The 20,433-nt window shown below is 40.3% G+C and overlaps 2 protein-coding genes across 2 annotated transcripts; one reads left to right on the top strand and one right to left on the bottom strand.

Moving 5' to 3' along the window:
- The first annotated feature begins 29 nt into the window (after nt 1-29).
- On the top strand, nt 30-14,400 carry ttc33 (tetratricopeptide repeat domain 33). The gene is made up of 5 exons (XM_041058970.1): nt 30-243; nt 665-895; nt 4,423-4,504; nt 7,605-7,736; nt 10,330-14,400. The coding sequence occupies exons 2-5, from the start codon at nt 666-668 to the stop codon at nt 10,702-10,704; spliced, it is 819 nt and encodes a 272-aa protein (XP_040914904.1). The 5' UTR covers nt 30-243; nt 665; the 3' UTR covers nt 10,705-14,400.
- Nucleotides 14,288-18,624, bottom strand: ptger4b (prostaglandin E receptor 4 (subtype EP4) b). The gene is made up of 2 exons (XM_041058968.1): nt 17,456-18,624; nt 14,288-15,961 (listed from the first exon to the last, which is right to left on the bottom strand). The coding sequence occupies exons 1-2, from the start codon at nt 18,230-18,232 to the stop codon at nt 15,383-15,385; spliced, it is 1,356 nt and encodes a 451-aa protein (XP_040914902.1). The 5' UTR covers nt 18,233-18,624; the 3' UTR covers nt 14,288-15,382.
- Between the last annotated feature and the right edge of the window lie 1,809 nt (nt 18,625-20,433).

Genomic DNA, 20,433 nt, shown 5'->3' with positions numbered 1-20,433 from the left:
GCAGTTTTGCAGTTTGATGACATGTCTGTAGGAGATATCGTCGCACATTTAGGGGACAGTCCTTATATCTCCGGCTTGGAATTACAAGTGACCGGGTTAACGTGAACGTTTTCCCGGCTGGGCTACTCGTAATTACGATTTAAACGGTATGACCTGAACGCGGCACGAAGGGTCAACCAATATGGCTAACCGTTAGCTTCTAATAGCTTGTCCAGTTTTGCTCACGGGAAGGTGTTGAAGTCTGTGAGTTTACCTCTCTCTTGTCATCTTCAAGTAACAATATGAAATATGTTAATGTCAACTCGTAGTTTTGTGTGCGCAAACAAACTGAGGTGTTAAGAGTTTATACAAGTGTTAGTTAGCTAAGTTACCATAGCTAACGTTAGCTAGTGTTTTTGTCGCAGTGTTGTTTTTGTTTACTTGCTGCTCTTAAAGTTGTAGCTGTTCCATAGCTGGCTATATGTGCTGTACTTAAAGAAGAGAAACACATAACTATAGCAGCCGCGCTAAAACTCTGCAGTTCACACTGTTGGGTAGTAAAGTTTCCGATGTAGATTATGCTAAACATGCTCTGATATTCCATAATAAAAGTCTTGTTCTAATTACAAAATTGCTTACAAGTGAGGTAGAACAACAGCGTGTGACCACACACTTTCTCCTGCAGGATGGCTTCGTTTGGCTGGAAGAGGAAAGTTGGTGAGAAGGTGTCAAAGTCAGTGGTGCAGCACTTTGAGGCTGAGGCGGAGAAGGCTGAAAATGACGAACCAGGTCGGGATGAGGAGGGGGTGGACTGGCTGCACGCCGTCAAACGACGGCGGGAGGTCCTGCTGGAGGACTGTTTAGCAAAGAGCAAGAGGCTGGAGGATGAGGGTGCAGTGCTGGCTGAAGAGGGCAGGTGAGGGAAGCTGCTTAAAACAGTCTTCCGTGCTTGCTTTGTGCACATCCTGCCAGTGGCAGCTTTAAAAATCACATGCAAACATTCCTTAAGTTTTGTACATTCTGTGTTAAATTACTTAAAAACAGAACTGTTTATTGTTGTGTGGGTGGCGGGATTAGTTAGGATTTTTCAGTCATTAGAAAACTGCACAGTGCACTGGTAAAAGTCATTGGTATTGAATATTTCCCCAGTTATTGCTTTAACCAAAACGACCAGTACGGAACAAACAAGCTTCATGCATATACTATTATTTCCTTTAAAAGATATTTTTCATACTCTGTGCCAGTTTTACAGCAAGCAAGATTGCAATTACATCTTATTTTATTCTGTGATACTGAGGGCTTCCTATCTGGTGTGGACTAATGCACGGGATATCAGGGGCTTAATTCTATCTATCTGCATACTCACACACACTGTCCCCAAATGTATTTATCTGTAGTTAAAAGGCGCTCAGTTTTGACAATAATGAGGTGTGTCATTAGAAATTCTCCACAGGAGGGCGCCATTGTACAGAGCACACGCACTGGCTTGCTAGACAGTGCGTGACAGACACTGTCATCTTAGAGCCATCTATACTTTACGTTTTCTCTCTGATTTCATGGCATTTCTGTGAAATTACTAGGTGAGATACAGAGTCTAGATAGATTTGCATTTCAAAAGCCAAACAGCTTTTCCTCAGGATGAAATCAGTTAATTTTTCGATTTGGTCATGGGAGAAGTTCCTCTGTCATTCAGTATTTAACACTGTGTTAGTAAAATGAAAATATGGAGCAATTTAATAAAAGCTTTTCAAAGAGAAAGTCATTAAAAGGACATATTTAAATAACAGTAAACCACACATTGCTCCTACAGTCTAATTTGGGACCTTCTGAAATAAACATTTGTGGAGAGTTTATGTTATCCTGTAATCACATCGTGTGACACTGGTAGAAAAATTATTGAGCTGCTTGTTAGAAGAAACTGTTACCTGATATTTCTTCCACAATAATTGACCTTTTTAGCCAAATAACAATCACTTTGTGAAAACCCCTTAGTCCAGAAGATGTGCTCTTGTTGCCCTTAGTGACAGCCTGTAATTGCATTTTGCGGGGAGAAAGTGGATCCTGCCGGGGGAAATGATGTCTTGCTGCTCCATAATGGCTGTTCAGAGGTTTGAGATGGTGTCTGGTGGAGGATGTCAGCCAGCAGTTTTTTCTCCTCTAACAACATTGACCTCTGATGTCAGTCTGTGATTACTAAGGTTTACATGGGTCTGATGTAACTTAAGAGCTCTTCTAATACCTGTTTGTGATCTGAGTGTCCTCTTAAATCACATTGTGTGCGGATAGGTTTTATGTGAGCTTTTGGCTGTTTTCCTTCATTTTTAAGGTCAGTCAATATTATTTTATGTGAAGATATCAGAGTCACACGTCACAGTTTGGTACAATTACTAATGTTTTACCAACCATGGTCAATATTTAACTGGATTTAACAGGGTAAATCTTACTAGAGATATGGCCTCTTGTACAGGGCAGAAAAATATTAGAAACTCTCCACAGACACACAAGTCTTCACACGGCAGCACACCAAGACATTTTCTGTAGTATCACTTATAGCTGCTATGCACCACAGAATGTTAATACGGATGACAGACGTCCTTGTCCTTTTTGTACATTCATGAATGGACCGTCTGACACTTTAATTTATGAATTGTATTGAGGAAGTGGAAATAAAACATAAGTAATAAAACACACCTGGTTGAATAAACAAAACAAAAGAACCAAAAGTATTATAAGATGTAGACTGTATATTCCCTTGTAAATATAGGTATATTCTGGGCCACTACTTGTTGTCTGCTTTTGAAACGAGAGTTAAAAGCTCATTGAGTGTCTTTAAGTGACTTTTCAACATTTGCAGTTTAGGGTCATAAAGACTCAACAGGCTTTTTAAGGTCGCCTCGGTTTATGTCTTGAATGGCCAGTTTAGGGGAGGTGTGGGAAATGTATGAGGCATCACATCATCATCCAAATACTCCACATAGTTTGCTGATTTGTCCGGCTTCCAGCTGCCATGCTGAGTCAGTTTTGTCAAACTAAAATTGAGCTTGCAGGATATAATCTGGCTTCATAAACTATTTCAGATGCTCATCCTCTTCTGAAGGCGTATTTTATTTTTTTAACTTTTGTGGTTTAGATTAACCTATCACTTCATTGGTTAAGCGCTGTTATCTTGCTTTAAGCTGAATGTGATTGTGAGCTTCTATTTTACAGATAAGTGTAGTCTACTTTTTAAACTGTCTTTATGTCTCTCTGCCTGTTTCTGTCCTGTCTTTAACCTATGTACAGATTTGTTGTAACAGTAGAGATGTCATTTTTAGCTCCTAGGCTCCATGTGGTGTATTTATTGCTTAATTTCCTCACATGATATTGCAGTGTCATTTGCTTCATCTACTGGTAAAATTTCCACGACTTCTCTAGTTCCATTTCCTCACAACACTCTCTGACTGTTAAATAGCAGTGGTTTATGTTTTCTCAGGCTTGATCCTGGTTCTAATCTGGATTTAGCTTTATAACTAATCAGTGTTAGGGTTCTCATCATGTGATTTCAGTTGCTTTTGAATTTTTCCAGATATCTCCACAATGCTGTAAAAAATTTAGACGTGACAGCCATATTGTCAAGAAAGCAGTTAGAGTGAACAGGAGCATTTATTCCTGAGTCCGTTCAGTGTGTCAAAACGGTGAATATCTGTCAAAAATCGAAAGAGTTGTGAACTCTCATAAACAAAACTATGCAAAACAGAGCAGTAGACTTAGAGTGGTGACAACTGCTTAGAGTGATGCTGCTGTGACGCCTAATGTGACTTCTGCTCAGTTTTATGCAAATTCTGTTTATTTTTCTGCTAGCATGTCTGAAAAGGAGTCAGTAGCCAAACTTAGTGCTTCACTAGCTCAGATAAGGAACTGACTACTGAGTGGTGATGTTCACCTCAGCAGAGGTGTGTGTTTATTCAGCCTGCAGCAGCTTTTGTATACTCTGTGCTGTCCTTCTGTCAGACAGGTGGACAGGTGTTGTGGAGTACGTTGGGAGCTTTATAGCTTCAAGAAGTCCATGCAGCATATTGTGCTATGGGGCTGTTCTCCTTTTTCTCTCCATTAACATGTCAGTAATCTCAGGGTGGAGACAATAAAACTGGGTGTCCAGTTTCTCTGCTTCATGTGATTGTTTGAGTCACTCATTAGCATTGCACAGAATTAAGCCCCAGCCAAAGTCAATATGAAGACATTGTTAACTCAGTGTAGTGCAGCATGTCTGTGTAGGGCGTTGATAACTTTGTGTAACTTTAAATTGTAGCGAGCAAACATTCAAGGTCTATAAATAATTCAAATGCCCAGTACACGGTGTACCTGTAGTATCCAGGTTATGGTTTCATTTTGTGTAATGAATCCCCCAGTTTTCTCAGGTGGACTTGAATAACAGTGTGTGTTTGAAACATGTGTTTTCTTTAGGCACTGGGAGGCCATTAAGAAGTGGGACGAGGCCATTAACCTGACTCCAGACAACCCACTGCTGTATGAGATGAAGTCTCAGGTATAATATAAACCTATAATTAAATATTTACTCTTGTTTCTCACTTTCTCACCATGCTTATCGTTTCTACAACTCAAGTTCTTCAAATGATAGGCTCACTTTTTTTTTTTTTTCAAGTCTCTTAAAGGGGTATTCGAATTTTGAATTTAGCATTGCCATCCTATAGCATATAACATAGTTTCTCTCACAATGGATGGTAGAAAAAAAAGGGCCAAAACTGATGAAACAGAACCACAAAATGCAAAATATTAAACATAGCAAACATTGCTCAGAGCTGCCAGGCTTCATTGGAGAACATAGATTAGATCAGACTGAATGTGTTGGACATTCCTAAAAACTACAGCAAAGTCTGACCCATTTGTCTTTTATCAAAAGGGCTGTATCCTTCAACAATAAATAACCTGTAACATTATCAAATAAACATGAAACGGGTTACCCTAGTTTCTCCACAGTGCAGTCTGGTTTTACTGATTTTAAATAAGATAATATCCATACTTTATTTACATGATGCAAAAATTGCCAAAGCATTTTGCTGAAGTCACGTTTTGTTCAACTAAAAGTACAGTTTCTGCTAAAGTCCAACAGCTCCCAGAGTTGTGTGGGTGTGGTTGTACATTTGGGTAGAACAATGTGGTATATCCAACAGGGGTCTTGTGTTCAGGATATACCACAAACAGCCAGACAGAACAGTTCTGCATATGCAGTGTGTCATGTGATTATTTATCAGCCATCATGGCCACATAGGCCCTCTTTCAGCTGCCACTTTGGTATGCTTTTAAGTGAGATAAGTGATATCAGCGCCGTGAGGACACCACTGAAAGTCTGCCACATGTTTCCAACAGCTTTAACTTTTTGGCTTTTTAGCTCCATTTCCCGTTTCTTTTCTCTTGTTCCTTTCACTTCCTCTTCCTTTGGGTTGTTACCTTTGTCTCTTTGACTCTTTGTTGTTTTTGTCTTATTCTGCTGTCATTCCTCATTTGACACTTCTCCTTTTCTTCTAACGTAGGGATCTTTTAGATAATAGTTCCTATGTATGTAGGAAGAGCAGACAAACCAGGGGAGTTACTCAGACGAGCAGAGCTCTCTCCATTATTTCTTATTCATTTACTGTAACTAATACAATCAAATTGCTCCTTATAGCCATAACCATTTACATCAATTGGAGTATTGCATGCCTAATATAATATTATCCATTGTAGGATATTTGAGAAGGAAATCATTAGAGGATCAGGCCTGGAGAACATCACCACAAAAGGGTTTTTTTCTTTTCTTTTTTTTTTTTTTTTTTTGTTCTTGCCATGCCATGACTGACTTGAAATATGACATAAGCGCAGACTTCCATTTTTGCTTAGACTCAGCTCCAGTGTGTGTGACTGCAGCACATCTAACCTGTTAGTGTCCATTATCAGTGTTGAATTTATTCACAATCATTAGGCTGAGAGTAAGCTGGTCCTCATCATGGCCCCATTACTTGCCCAGATGACGAGGGTGGCTACACTGACGCTGGTCATTGGCTTCCCCTCATCACTTTCCTCCTATTTAAGTCAATCAGCTTTTCCCAAATATGTCCAGCCCTGCTTCTGTCTGTATGCCTGTCACAGCAGACTGTGGTGTGATCTGGAGGAAACTGGCTCCATTTGTCACCACATCTTCTCTGGCTACATGACTCATTTCAACCTGATGTGAGAAGCAATTCTTTTGGTCTCTAAAACCGCAGACTTTGTGGTAAAGTCATCAGGTTAATTGTTTCCACAATTTACAATGAACGGTTCTTGCTTGATTTGAAAATGATAATGAAGCATAGATGCTTTACACTCAGACATCTCTCTCTCTCTCTCTCTCTCTCTCTCTCTCTCTCTCTCTCTCTCTCTCTCTCTCTCTCTTGCTGTTTTGCTTTTTAGTGTTGAGGTAGAGACTTTTGTTACTGGCTCGTTCTGGACACACCTTGTGGATGAAGCATAGCTGTTTGAGCAGTGATAAAGCTTCTTCCAAGATGCCATGCACCCCTATGAATCCAGTCTTATCAGGCAGTGCTCGTCATTTCTTGTTGAAGTGTTATTGAGGACAGCTGATCACATAAGAGGCCCTGCTCCTCACTCTCTTTATTCCTGTGGTTTATTTGGCTAAAAGTTTATGGGTGTCTCACAAGACTATGTGATTAAAAAGATACAGATGATTCTCTGAAACCAACAAGAATATATTCTATAAATTATATACAACTTGTACTAACCTATATAACCCATATATGATCTTCTGGCTTGCATAGCAGAAGTACAGAGTTTTCCAGGCACTTGTGTCACAGCCGCAGCACCAGACAGAAAACTGCACTGTGCTGGACAATAAAAACCTTCAGATGCTGCTGTCAACAATAACAATCTGTGAAAAATGTGTTTTTTTCAGAGATTGTTATGCAGATATATGCACAACGGTATCAGCTCTTGACGGCTTGTTTCCTACATGACAGCAAAGCAAAATTATCACAGATTTGTGATCATGACTGTGCAATTGTCCTGTTCTGTACAGTGTATAGGAAATCTCATCAGGGAGTCTCATCAGTGGGGCTGCAGGAATGCAACAACAATCATTTACAGTAAAGATGAATCTGGATATTCATTTCTCAATTAGTAGTTTGGTCTATAAAAATAAAAAAAATACTGACCATAAGTTATGAAAATCCAAGCTGACATTATCAGATGTCTTTTTTAGGGCTGCAGCTAAGAGTTGTTTTCATTATTTATTATTCTACCAAGTATTTTTTCCATTATTTGTTTGGTCTATAGAAAGTAAGTGAATAGCAAAAAGGAAAAAAAAGCAACCCTTTACAGCTTCCCAGAACCCACAGTGACGGCTCAATATATCTTGTTTTGGTTAAAAAATCCATTTACTAATTACCAAAATAAACTAACTGGTTCAGTTCTAATTTTGTTTTGTTTGTCCATTTTGAAAGACGGAAACATGTATGTAGTTTTGTAGCCTGAATTTAACCAAACTGCGGGTGAAAACTGAAAATAATAAAAATAATAAAACAATTGAAAATAATAAACTCCATGCTCAGCACAGACATTTTTAAAGTCTGTATCCACATCATGTGTCTTCACAGGTACTGACCATTCTGCAGGAAGTATTTCCAGCAGTGAAGGCTGCAGAGATGGCCGTCAAGTTCCGCCCCCTGTGGTGGGAGGGCTGGCAGACTCTGGGACGTGCCCAGCTCAACCTTGGAGAGGTGCAACTGGTGAGTACGGCTGGCAACAAACTCAAAATGACAACAAAGTAGAAAACAGGATGCTCACAAAGGCTGTCAACGTGCCGTTGAATACAGGACTGCAAACAAATGCGAGTAACAGATGGGGGGATTTGTGAGTCAGAATGGGAGGAGACTTAGTAGGAAGAAACAGAACCTGAGAAAAGAATCACAAAACATTGTTTACTAATTACAGGGGATGGCGTATTAGCAATTGCTGAGGCTGTGTTCGCTGTGGTGATTAAAACCAAGTGCTTTGTTTGGCTGTAGTCAAACCGGGGCTGTTTTGCCTGAGCTGACAAAATTCAACCTGGCAAAATTCAACCTGCGCATACAGACCGTACCAAATTCACTCTGCCGTGTTGCATAATGATGGATGGCTTCTTGCAGTCAGTCGCTAATGGCCTCCACTGGAATGTTCACGTTTGAATGTTTGATTTTGCAATAAACTACACCTGTTTTCGTAGCGGCTTATAAATCAGTTGTGTCTTCCGTTTTTGAAGAGCTATAAGGATATGTCAGTTATTTTTGTTTACTACTTTTTGCAAGCTCCCTGCCTGTAAGATGAAGTGCGTCTTTCAGAGCACACCCAGGTGCCTGGGGCTTGGACGATTGCTTAAATTGCCCCAGAACACGCTGGGACCTGTGGTTGTACTAAACCTTCGGATCACAGTTACACTGTTCGCCCATTTTGAGCCAAGCAAACAAGGCTGAACTTCGAAACCTTTCAGCTAATGGCACTGTGTGTCGCTCCTACATGTCCTAGAGCGAGACCTGTCCTACGGCACCAGAAACAACAATGGGAAGTGTTGAAAGTTGCTTGAGCTACAACTAAACCAAATATAGACACACCTCCTTGTATAATGAAGTAAGGGGGGAAAAAAGCGCACATCTATTTTTAGCGAGGCTTGTTCAGTCGAGTTTTCGGGTTCTGTATGCATCAACATGTTTGAGTAGTGCCTGTTTGTGCAAATGTGAGTGCAGTGATTCCCCATTTTCTCTTTTCAAGAGTCTCCTCTTTTTCTTGCATTCTTTAATTTCCCCTCCTCCTCTCACTCTGGGAAAATGGTTCCCAAGTACCCAAGGAAAAGAAACTTATAACTTCTGATTTTGTTTTTTGTCAGTTCTGTTGATGTTTTAAAAATACTGGAAACTGTTGTTCTGTCGTTGCAGAACAACAGCATTGTTGTCATTTATCATCTCATTATTATCATTACCTTCTTTTCCCTGAAACCGGTTGCCTGCACAGGCATTTCGTTTGAAATAAACACCAGATGAGACTGTAGTCTGTTCATAATGAAACTTGATATGTTGTTTTGGGCACAGACAGTTTCATTTGTCAGAAATCTATTATGGTTCATATGTCAAAGGCTTTTTCAGTTGAACTTGACTGTGCAGGTTTTTTATGTGCTAAGAAGGCTCATAGAAACCAAGAAAGTATAAGGGTCACACCAGTTTATTTTCATATTTATAAAGAAAATCATTGGAACAGAAAATAGGCTAAAGTACTTTATGAAGATGATCTTTTTGCGTGTAGTCACATGTCCTTGTTTTGTTAAAGCCTTTGTATTGGGCCGAGGCAGGCAAATAGGGCAAACCGGAGTTTGTTTTTGTCCTGGTCATTAAGCGCTTGGTGTTTGATGCATCAACGACACTTCCTCAGCATGGCTTAACCACAGGTTGGCCACAAGGCTTTGTTCTAGGGCTGACATTGGATTGGATTTTCATAAGAGGTGTAGCTCCATGTGTCACTGGGAACAGGTGCCGAGGATATGAACTCATCACAGATGCGTCTTCTCGTCTGTTAAATTAACTTAAACTGATGAAGATGTTCAGTTCAGGAGATGCTACATAAATATTGTTTTTTCAAAGAATGTACATCCAGTGCATCACTAGATCGTCCAACAAAAACAAATCAAAAAAAAAAAAGAAAATGCTGAAAAGTAAGATGCCGGAAAGCTGTTGTCCTTTCATAGTCCCAGTTCAAGTTTAGAGTCCATATCTTTGTCCAGACTACTCAAATGGTCCACATTCGACTTTGAATATTCTCAACAAGTTTCCGAAACCTGTCAGAACTGATTCACAAGCTCATCAGTCACCCCAAATGGCACATAATGGTGAATTTATTTGTTTCACAGACAGCAAACTATCGCAGCTTAAGGCTGATCTCAGGTCTCATAAACATCTGGAGCCGTCTTCATTTCTATTCAACAGGACAGTAATGTTCAAATCGATGTGAAAGTGCACAGTCAGCTAGAGAAGATAAGAGATATTGATGACTTCTTAATGAAACGATAAATCTGCCGGCACTGCTGAATGAAGAGCGTTATGGTCTTGCTTGTTGGCATGCTGATGATACAGCCCACCTGCTCATTCAGCGGCTCTCATGTGAATGTCACGCGATTCATCTGTGAGAATTACGATGAAGCCACAAACAGGCCTGAAAGACTTGGTGCTAACTAATCAATTTGTTGGAGGCTATAAAGTCCTCTTTACTGACAGACTGAGTAAGTGCTCCTATTTCTCACCGCCCCTAAAATCTTTAAGTTTGAATCCTAAGCTGGTTTCGGCACTGTCCCTGCAGGCTCTGAGGTCTTTCCAGGTTGCGATCCACCTGTGCCCATCAGAGCGCACCCTGTGGCAAGAAGACCTGGAGTGGGCATTGAGGTTACAGAAGCAGAATTTAGCAACCAAGGAGAAGATTCGGCAAGAGGAGGAGACCAGAAAACAGATCCTTAATGCCCCTGAGCTCGAGCAGGACTATGATTTCGAGTCTGATGAGGTGCTGGCCGCCTGTGTGGCCGTTGCTGAGCGACAGACACGCTATGAGGAGCTGAAGAGGACCGCGGTGGTCATAGACTCTGAGGGGAATGTAAAAAATGTACTCACTGGAGAAGGAGGATCAGAGGACACAGCCGCACCAGCAGACAAACAGTTCGTCAAAGCAAGGGGACTTTGAACTGCTCTCAGCATGAATCAATCATCCTGGTTCCTTTTGATTTTTAGGACTGAATTGAATTATTTCCGGAACCACTGAGTGTCTGAAGCTATTGCATGAAAACCGGATGTTCAGAAGCCAACTTGGGAACTGACAAATTTTAGTGTAAGCAAAAAGACAGTTGTGCTTTGTTGTTTCACTTTTTCGATCCCTTTAATGTTCATTGTGTTAAATGTGCATGTAAAGTTTTTACATGCATGCATAAAAATTAAAAATATTTTAATGTACTCCGCCTCATTAAGTCACATTCAGTTGCAGAAAGCTAAAAAAATGGCTTGAAAGTCATGTTTCAGTCCGTCAGTCAGTAAACATCTATCCATCACCAAACGAGATGCTAATGTGAAGCTACAAACTTAAACTTTAATGTAAATTTAAATTTAAGTTTTCTTTTCTAGTACATTAGATGAAATCATCTTTCAGAAATTGAAAATCCTACAGTTTTAAGTTATAAACAAAAATCCAAATCAAGTAGTTCACTGTGTTAGCTTGACATTTTAGGAAAAGCAAGACAGCTCCGGTGCTTGGATGTTAATGACTTGCGAGGTGTCAGTGTCTATAACTGTAGTTTGGGAAACAAACTTAAAAAGAGCACACATGCTCAACAAACCGTCAGTGAGTGAATAAACATTAATCAAATGTGATCATTTGCTTTGTTTGCTGCACTAACATTAAAACACTTTGGGTTTTGTAGTCAGGAGCAACTGCACACTGAAATGGAGGACTTGCATTGTCAGACAGACCTACAGAACAAACCACAAGACTGCAGTCGCGTAAGTCATGATCGTTACAAAAGACAAAACACAGAAAACCGCAAGTCTGAAAGCTTGAGCTTCAGCATCGGATCTTTATGCAGAGACCAATCACTGATGTGATGGTAATCTGCAGCATCAGAGAGACAACTGATTTACAGAGCTAAGTGTTGTGGAGGACAACAGTCAAAAAACCAAGTCATTTTCAATCTCAGTTCTCAAGAAATTGGTGCTCCTCGGCTTTGTAGGGCAGTGTAAATATAGAAATAATTAGGCTTCTATAAAAGGGCCAGTGGAAGTCCCATGGTAATGTAGGTTCTGCGTGAATAACTCCCAAAAAAAAAAACGGATCTGAACTTACACTATTTATTTCTGTGGTTAGTTCTCACCACTGCAGGTCATGTAAAAATACAAGTTCGGTGGATACGTTTTTTTTTTTTCAACTGTTGTAAATACCAAGACCACACACTTTTAAAATGTCACAATATTCAGAAGTTTTCTTGTCAGAGGAGCAGATGACGGCAAAACGTTTAGCTGAGCTGACCGGGTTTCTGCACAATAATTATGAAACGAAGTGCTACCCTTAATTTTTTAAATAAGTCCATATGGTAGAGACAAAGAGAACAACTCCTTACAATTTGTTCTAATTAAAACCAAATGTAAAAAAAAAAAGAAAAAAAGACATGATTACATAACTAGTCACACCCTTACCTGCCACACAGCCAGATCATTGCTGGTGCAGCTGGTGTTTGTAGAAGTTGCATAATAAGTCACCTGTGTATAATCAGGGTGTGCCAAGTGAATTTAGGTTAAATACACATTCAGCTGGATGGTCCAACGGCTGGTCAGTCAGTCAAATCTATGACAAGTTTATTGAAAACCCATTTAATTGATTGCCGTTACTTGTTTGACTGTTACCCAACCAAACCTACTCCGCCTACTTTACAGCTGCTTGTATGTATGACAAGAGAACATACACCGTTTCTAGTTCCTAATGTTAGCTTGACATTCCACGCTGTCTGACAGTATCAGTTCTGTCCTCTGCCCTGGCTTGTTCCAACTCTTCAGTGGAGACTGAAATATCTTTTGGATGGACGGCCTTGAAATTTGGCAGCGACACCGATGAAATCTACAGTCTTTGATAATCTCCTCAACATTTTTTCCAGTGCCACCAAACGTTTGACATTGCTTTTAGTGGTTCAAATGTTTTGATGGACATTTTTCACCAACAGTTGTGTATATGTATCCTCCTCCTCTGAGTAAACTGTAATCACTTTGGTAGCTAGTCAAGTGACATGACCAGGTCAAAACTGTCAGTTTTCCCAATTCTTTGGCTTATGACTGAATACCTGTGAAACTAATGACATTCCCACCAGCTGTACTTTGTGTTTTGTGCTACTTAGCAAATTCTTGCATGCTAACATTTTAAAGTGAGATGGGCAACTTGGTATTACTGGCATTACTCCTGCTTGACATCAGCATGTTAGCGTTATAAGCACAGAAATAGTTTTGTGAGCTAGAAAATAAGATGTGATAGTAATTAAATCTTATCTGTTAAGTTTCTGTTATGCTGGAAAGTTTTGTCTGTTATCAGAACTGTCTGTTGGATCTTCTTGTCAAGGATGATACTAACCATGACCTTTGATTTGACCTATTTTTTTTTTTTTTTTTACCCAAATTCACAAATACCGTTACCAATTTTATATCATTCATTTCCTGGATTCCTAGTTGCTTTCAGCTCCAGTGCCGTGCTAAGCTACGATAATTTCAACACTCACCTTTTTCTGAGTGGCACCTTCTGATACCCGATTGTTTTCACAGGCTTCTGGCAGGAGTTTAAATGTCTAAAACAGCCTGTAGTGTATCAATGGCATGAGTTGATGAGGTGCGGAAAGAGGGGGCAAGCTGCCAAGAAGAATCACTTTTCTTTTTGCCCTCTGTTAAAATTCTATCACAACTGTTTTGTCAATCACCATTTCCTGCCTCCCGAGAGACTACAGCTTAAACAGATTTCTCCGTCTAAGGTCACATCTCTCTTTAATGGCCTATTGTTCTCAGAGGGAGGTTTTTACTGCTCTGGGAAGGCTCTGGACACTGGCCACACCGGACCTGGAAATGTTGAAGGGTGAAGAAACCATCTGTTTGCAGGTGAGCGGTGATCTGAACTGGCTAAATGTTTTAGCCATCGGCACTGTTGTAGGAAGAGATGAGAGGGAGGAAAGCTGACCTGTATTTTCTTGACAGGTGTGGCACTGACAGTGACAGGCTGGCAGAAGAAAATATTATCATAGAGCATTTATTTAAGGACGTGCTTGAATTTTAGTAAGGATCTGTTTGAGCTATCTCCATCTGTTTCTACGTAGAAATGCACTGTTTTCGTGACAGGCTTCGTAGCCTTTCTTTGCACATAACTCTCCACCAGGTTTTGTTGTTTTGATTTATAAATATTTGGACTGCCATGCATCATCCTCAAGTGATCAGTGTTGAATTTATTTTCCATCCTCAGAGTCATTCTGTTCAGCATAGATTCAGCAGAGACATTGTTCAGGTTGAGTTGATTTTCCTAACCTAAGTGTAGTTTCTGTGCAGATGTATGTCGGGCTGCAACTACTGATCATCTGCATTATTATTAGTGTCAGAAATGAATGAAAAACATGCATCACCATTGTCTTCAAATTCTTTGCTCCTTCTTTGTACTATATGCAAAACACAGTTCTCTTTTATACTAAACCTTGTCATTAACTGTTTTTATTTGGAAAAATAGTGGCGATTCTTAATTTACGTGAATATTTACCAACTTTTATTTTCAGTTTATTTATGAGTTTGGTACATTAGTTTGTTCACAACAGAGTCAACATTTTTTGGTAAATTTGATGTTTCTACAAAAAAAAAAAAAAAAACAGAAAAACTGAAATATAGACATGTTTTTACTATTCATATCCATCTTTATAGCAGCAGTAGCATGAGTGTCGTGTTAAACCAGGAACTCTGTTGTAAGAAAAGGCAAAACCCAAAAAGAAGCTCAATGTCTTCAGTTTCTATTCCCCTTGTTAACTCCCCAGTAAAGGCTGATTAAATGAGAGGCTTTGCACATTACATTAAGATAAAACTATAATGAAGTTGGATTAATCCTCATAAAGTAAATGGGCTGAACAAAGTAAATTAACAATTACTTAAACACATTACTTAAGGAGGCCTCGTAACATCCTCCAGTATCTGAGCTGTGAAAAAGCCACAGTATAGCTGCCTTTTGTTACAAAATACAGGGGATGGTACAACCAAGTCTGACCAAATTGTTTACAAATGCTCCTATATACCAAAAAAACAAACAAAAAACAACTATGAGCATATTCTTCTTGTACCAACGACTACAAACTATCTGGACCTTCTCACAGAGAAGACAATAACGTATAATTTCATACTTAGAATAAATTAACAACATGGAACACTGTTCACATTTTAACATTAATTCTTTACAGTCATTGTGCAGGTTGTCGAAATGCTACAAAACAAACATTACTAACAGCCTAGCAGTGGTTTTAGAATTCAAAAAGTGCAACAAAAGAGCTCCTCTACAACGCTGTGTTGTTCTCTGTGGTTTTGTTGATATAGCTATTGTGACGGTGTTGAAGTGTATTTAGTGATATGGTGTCAGTGGTAAGCTATGACTGAGGAGTAATACATAATAATAATAGGTGTTTAGTTCAGTAATAAATTTGTCAAATGTCATTAGCAGTCCACTAGATATCTACAGATTGATGGATGATTATTCAGTCTTCAGAAGCTTTTCCAAGTTTATCATGTCTTTGCAGTGCTCTCATTAGTTCCTATCTTCTGTCCCGAGACAGTCCCATTACAGTGATGAATGCTTGCTGAGCTCATGCTGACCATTATATGCATTTCTCCTGAATGTTTGCAGTCTCGTCTGTGAAGGTCACATGTAAAGCAGGGTCCTTGAGGTCCATTGAAAGTTCTTTCCGTGGCCTGCCTGGCGCTGTGTCCTCTAAATCACTCTGCGAAATCCCCCTCTGAGGCCCCTCAACCTCCTGGTGGCCCTGTAATGTTTGTACAGCAGGTGGACTGGAGCCGACCTGTGTCCCTGCTTGAAATGACCCAGACCTCCTGGTGTTTCCCTCAGACGGGTATAGAAAGGTCTGCGAGGTGCTCACCATTTCCCGCAGCTCACGCGACACCAGTGACGGCGAATCCCGGGAGACTATGGAGGAGGAGAGCCGGCCTTCGGCACAGCGGAACTGCCCGCCGTCCCTCCGTCCCCTCCCGCCCATTTTGCAGAACAGACACTTGATTTTCTCCATTAGCTTGAGGACCACTGTCTTTCTGAGCAGGATGTAGATCCAAGGGTCTAGGATGGGGTTGACTGAGGCCATGCGGATGGCCAGCAGGTCTTTATTCAGTCCTAAAGGCTCCTCTGTCTGGTTTCTGTACAGCTGGTTCACGAAGATCCTCAACTAACAACACAGGAGAGAAAACAGCAATGGTGGATACGTTGAGGAACTTAATGAGAATCCACAAATCTTTGGTTGTCATATAAAGGACAATGGAGCAACAGTTCAAATGAAGCAAAAATCTGAGCGTGCTCAAACTTACGGTTCATTTTCGTGGTTTAAATAAATGTTTATTTTACATGTTGCTACAAAGTTGGCATGAAAAGGACAAATCTAAATAGACATTTGGCCAAATATGACTTTTGTGCAATCAGGGCAGCGGAGACATGGCAAGAGGCCAATAAAAACGAGTTCTTCTCACTGTCATTCATCATACCAGAGCCTTTGGCCCTTGGGTTTCCCCAGAGTCTCATAATCATTTCAAGCAAAAGGCACAAGCCTTGATGTTTAACTTGTTGTCAATTAAGAGCAAGGTCCTTAAAGGACAAGTTCACATTTTGCTTGCTGTCATCATTCCCCCTGCTCATACTGGCCATCGAGAGATGAAGTGATAGTTTTCTAACATGCTTCAGATGGAAGAGCCTGGGAACAAAAAGTTCTTTTTTGTGCAAATATCTCAAATTTTATCTGAAGTAAATATGAAGCCTCAGCACTGTGAGTTTGAAAAATCCTGTGCTTATCTTCCAAAGTTTGTCTTTTTAGTATCAAATGCCTTCTTAGTATTTCCTAAGAAAAGGTTGAGCTGCAGCGAAGGGACAATAACACAAAGAGGGGATTTTGTACTACAGAAACATAAACTTTAGAAGTTACTCATTTTTTTTGTCACACTATGTATTTGTCAATTTCGTCCCCCATCACTTCCACTGAAAGCATGTTAGGAAAGGATCTGTTATTGCCAGTATGAGCAGGGGGTGCGATAGCAGCAAGTAAAAACAGCGTCAGTTGACATATAGACACCTGACTATCTTTTTAGGACACAAACATTGTGAACATATCCTGTCCGTTACTGATTTGTGATGTGGAATTGCAGCTTGTCGTCCTACACTTGGTGACATTGGGAGATCTCACACTGATCCTTGGCGCTGGCTCAGGCTGAAGTGTAGTGATGAGGGCGCAAACTGCCGGGGACTGTTTGCAAACGACACATGACAGTTTCCTCTAATCATTTGTGGGGCCACATAATTTCCTATTACACTCGAAACTAACGTACGTGCTGCTGTAGCTAAAATGGTAAAGGAGTGTGCCTCAGAGAAATGTCACTTAACCACAAAGATCTAAACCTGGAACACAAAGTTCAGGTTGCATATCACCATTTTAACCATTTCCTGCCTGTTTGTTTTTGATTGTTTTTTAGCATTTTATTTATTTGGCAAAATTTCTTTTTGAATTTCTTGTAGTTACGAGGGCGCACAATTTCTTTTGTTCCATTTCATTGTTTTTTAAATGATTTTTTTTTTCTTTCTCACAGTGTTAAAATGTGTGACACTCGCCTGAAACTCGTCTATTGCGCACACAGACGGTGTAAAGTGTCGCCGGTTCATTGTTTCCAGTACTCACCACTAAAGGGATGGAGCAGATGAGAACCACAGCGGAGGTAGCTATGAGCAGGATCACCATCTGGATCTCTGCTCCAGCTAATCGTCCGAAACTCCGTCTCCGCCGGAGCTCCGCGAGGCGCCGCTGGTCTGTGCCCAGAGACGTGCGGCGGATGAACCTCTTATGCATCAGGATCAGTGCCCCGCACACCATCACGTTGCATATGACAGTGGCCAGTACGAGAGCCGAATTCACGCCAGCGTACATCAAATTAAAAGTCGCGACTGTCGTGTTGTTGTTCTTCCAGTCGATGAAGCACCATGTCCCGGGTTTCTGGCGCTTCACCTGGCCGAGCCCCAGGCTGGGCAGCGCGCAAAACACAGTGCTGAGGATGTAAATGGCCACAAGAGCCAGCGCAGCGAGTTTTTGGTTGACGTACTCGTTGTAGAAATATGCATGGTTTATTGCCAAGTATCTCTCCACGGACATTGCAAACACAATGCTGAGCTGGACCAAGAAGAAGAAGAGCAGGATGAAGCCGGAGTACTGGCACAGTGGCTCACCTCCCGGCCAGGAGCCCTTCATGTAGGTGGCGATGGTGACGGGGCTGGCCAGCAGGGTGCCCAGGAGGTCCGTCACAGCCAGGCCACACACAAGCGTGTAAAAAGTCGTCTCCTTTTGTTCCTTTCGTGATATTCGCAGGACCACGATGGCGATGACATTTCCCACCACCCCGAAAATGAACATTATGGCTGGGATGGTGGGGGGTTGAAATCTCGTTTCTGCGGTGGTGTTCATGCCTGCAGGGACGTCTTTCACTGGTTCACACTACGAGATGATTCTCCTCTCACTTCCTAAGTAGTGACACTTTCCATTAATGCGCGGACCCCAAGTTCTCCGATAATAAACAAATCCATTCTATCCAAACGTCTCTTCTTGGCACAGAAACAAAATTCCACATATTGCCAAGTTAATGAAAACAAGAGGAATCCACGGGAGATCTTTACTCGGAAGGTTTGGATTTGCAAATGATGCGCACAGACCACGAGCTGCTCCTCACATTGTTATCACACTCACAACTGACAGGGAAGTTTCTTCTTGAGCCACTGACGCCAGCTCCTCCTCCGCCTTTCGCGTAGACAGTGAGTTGTTTGCTCAGCCAAGCGCCACATGCAGCAGAAGCGCACTCGTCAGAAGGACACCGCATTTGTTTTCGAGGTTGCACACCCGGTTTCAGGTCTTCGCCGTTCTGGATTTTCTCGTACCTCTCGTATCTCGCAGTCCTGAATTCACCTCCATCCTCATCGTCTTTGTGTTGACATCAGCACAGCCGTAACCAGTTTAAACAAGATCAACGGTTTTATTTAGAAGTCTGCAGAAATAACAGTGCACGTAAATTGTATGGAAAGTAACTAAGTACATTTATCCCAGAAGTGCACTTAAGTAAAAGGTTGAGGTACTTGAGTGTGTTTTCGCTATTTACTACTTATACTTAACCAGATTTCAGAGGAAAATATGCTTTTTATTTCACACACATTTATTTAACAGCTCTAGTCACTAGTTACTTTAAGATGTTTCATACAAACCACATGATCATTTCTTTCGATTATGATGCTGCAAAATTATCATAATATGAAGTCTTTTTAGTCCATACTTGAGTTGTAAAGGCCTCTTTTCTCAAAACATGTACTAAAAATTTTACAACCGGTTATCAATTCCGATTGATAACCGGTTCTAATATTCATTAACAATTCACTAACAGATTTTTTTTTTCACTTCATTTAAGAAAGTGAAGTTTTTAGGACCCAGTTGTTGACTGAAGTTCTCAAAAATACATAAAGTAGTAAAAACAACTAGTTACTGGAGTAAAACACTGATGCATCAGCCCAGTCAGCAACAACAATGAAATAGAAGTGATTCATCCTGAGTTGACCAATGACTCTTCTGCTCTGAGTATTTGTTTTTATAAGGATTTGTCACTGAGTTGTATAGCCTGCACAATCATATATGGACACTGATTACGGGTAAGATGTTTCATACTAAGATGTTTCATACTGCTGGAATGGAAAACATGTAAGAGTAAGCAATACCCCAATTTAAAACTACAGTAAAAGTCCTGCATTTAAAATCTTACTTTAGTTAAATCACGTAACTGTTATCAGCACAATGTAAAGTATAAAAGTAAAAGAAGTTGAACTGTACTTAAATGCAGTACTTGAGTAAATGCACTAAGTTACTCTCCACCACTGGTATTCAGATCTTTTACTTAGATATAGCAATAGCAATATCCCAGGGTAAAAAATACTCTGAATACAAAACTATGGCTGAACACATCAATTGTGTTAAGTGATGCTGACATTGGTTTGTTTGTTTATTTCTCAGCAGGATTACTCAAAAAGTACTGAGCTGATTTGCACCAAACTTGGTGATGGGACGAAAAAAAAAAAACCTGCTGAATTTTGGTGCAAATCTTGATTAAAGGGGCAAATCCAGGATTTTTAGGTTTTTTTTATCACCTTCCTTAACATTGTGAAATTAGGCATTTCTCACCTCGGCCAGTGGTATGGAGGCTGCTGAGTCCCATTCTAGCTAGTTTTCTTTTGAACGCTCAGCATTTCAAAGTCAGAAACATGGGAAGACATTCATGCGTCACGCAAATGTACTTCTGAACTTGCGGTAACATCTTACCCACAGTTTCCATCTTGTAAATATTCCACTGAGTCATTTCAAGAAATAGTAAGGCTGCAGAGCAAAATCTGTCCTTGTAAAAATCGAATATGTTTTTACAAAACATCAATTTGACAAACTAATCTATATCAGGATAGTTTTTAAAGTGGTGTTAAAGTAGTGTAAAGGCACAGCTTTAAAACATTGTATCATCTTCATTGCATGTCTGACATTATTTTTGTCTTCTTTCTGTTTTACTTGGATTGTGATCACCAAAAACAGCTGCAGCAGATAAATATCTAAATGTTTGTTAGGACACAAGTCAACAAGGA

The sequence above is a fragment of the Toxotes jaculatrix genome, chromosome 16 (assembly GCF_017976425.1).
Source record: "Toxotes jaculatrix isolate fToxJac2 chromosome 16, fToxJac2.pri, whole genome shotgun sequence".
Taxonomy (NCBI): Eukaryota; Metazoa; Chordata; class Actinopteri; family Toxotidae; genus Toxotes; species Toxotes jaculatrix.
The sequence above is the reverse complement of the archived record's forward strand: the minus strand, read 5'-3'. Positions and strand labels throughout refer to the sequence as shown.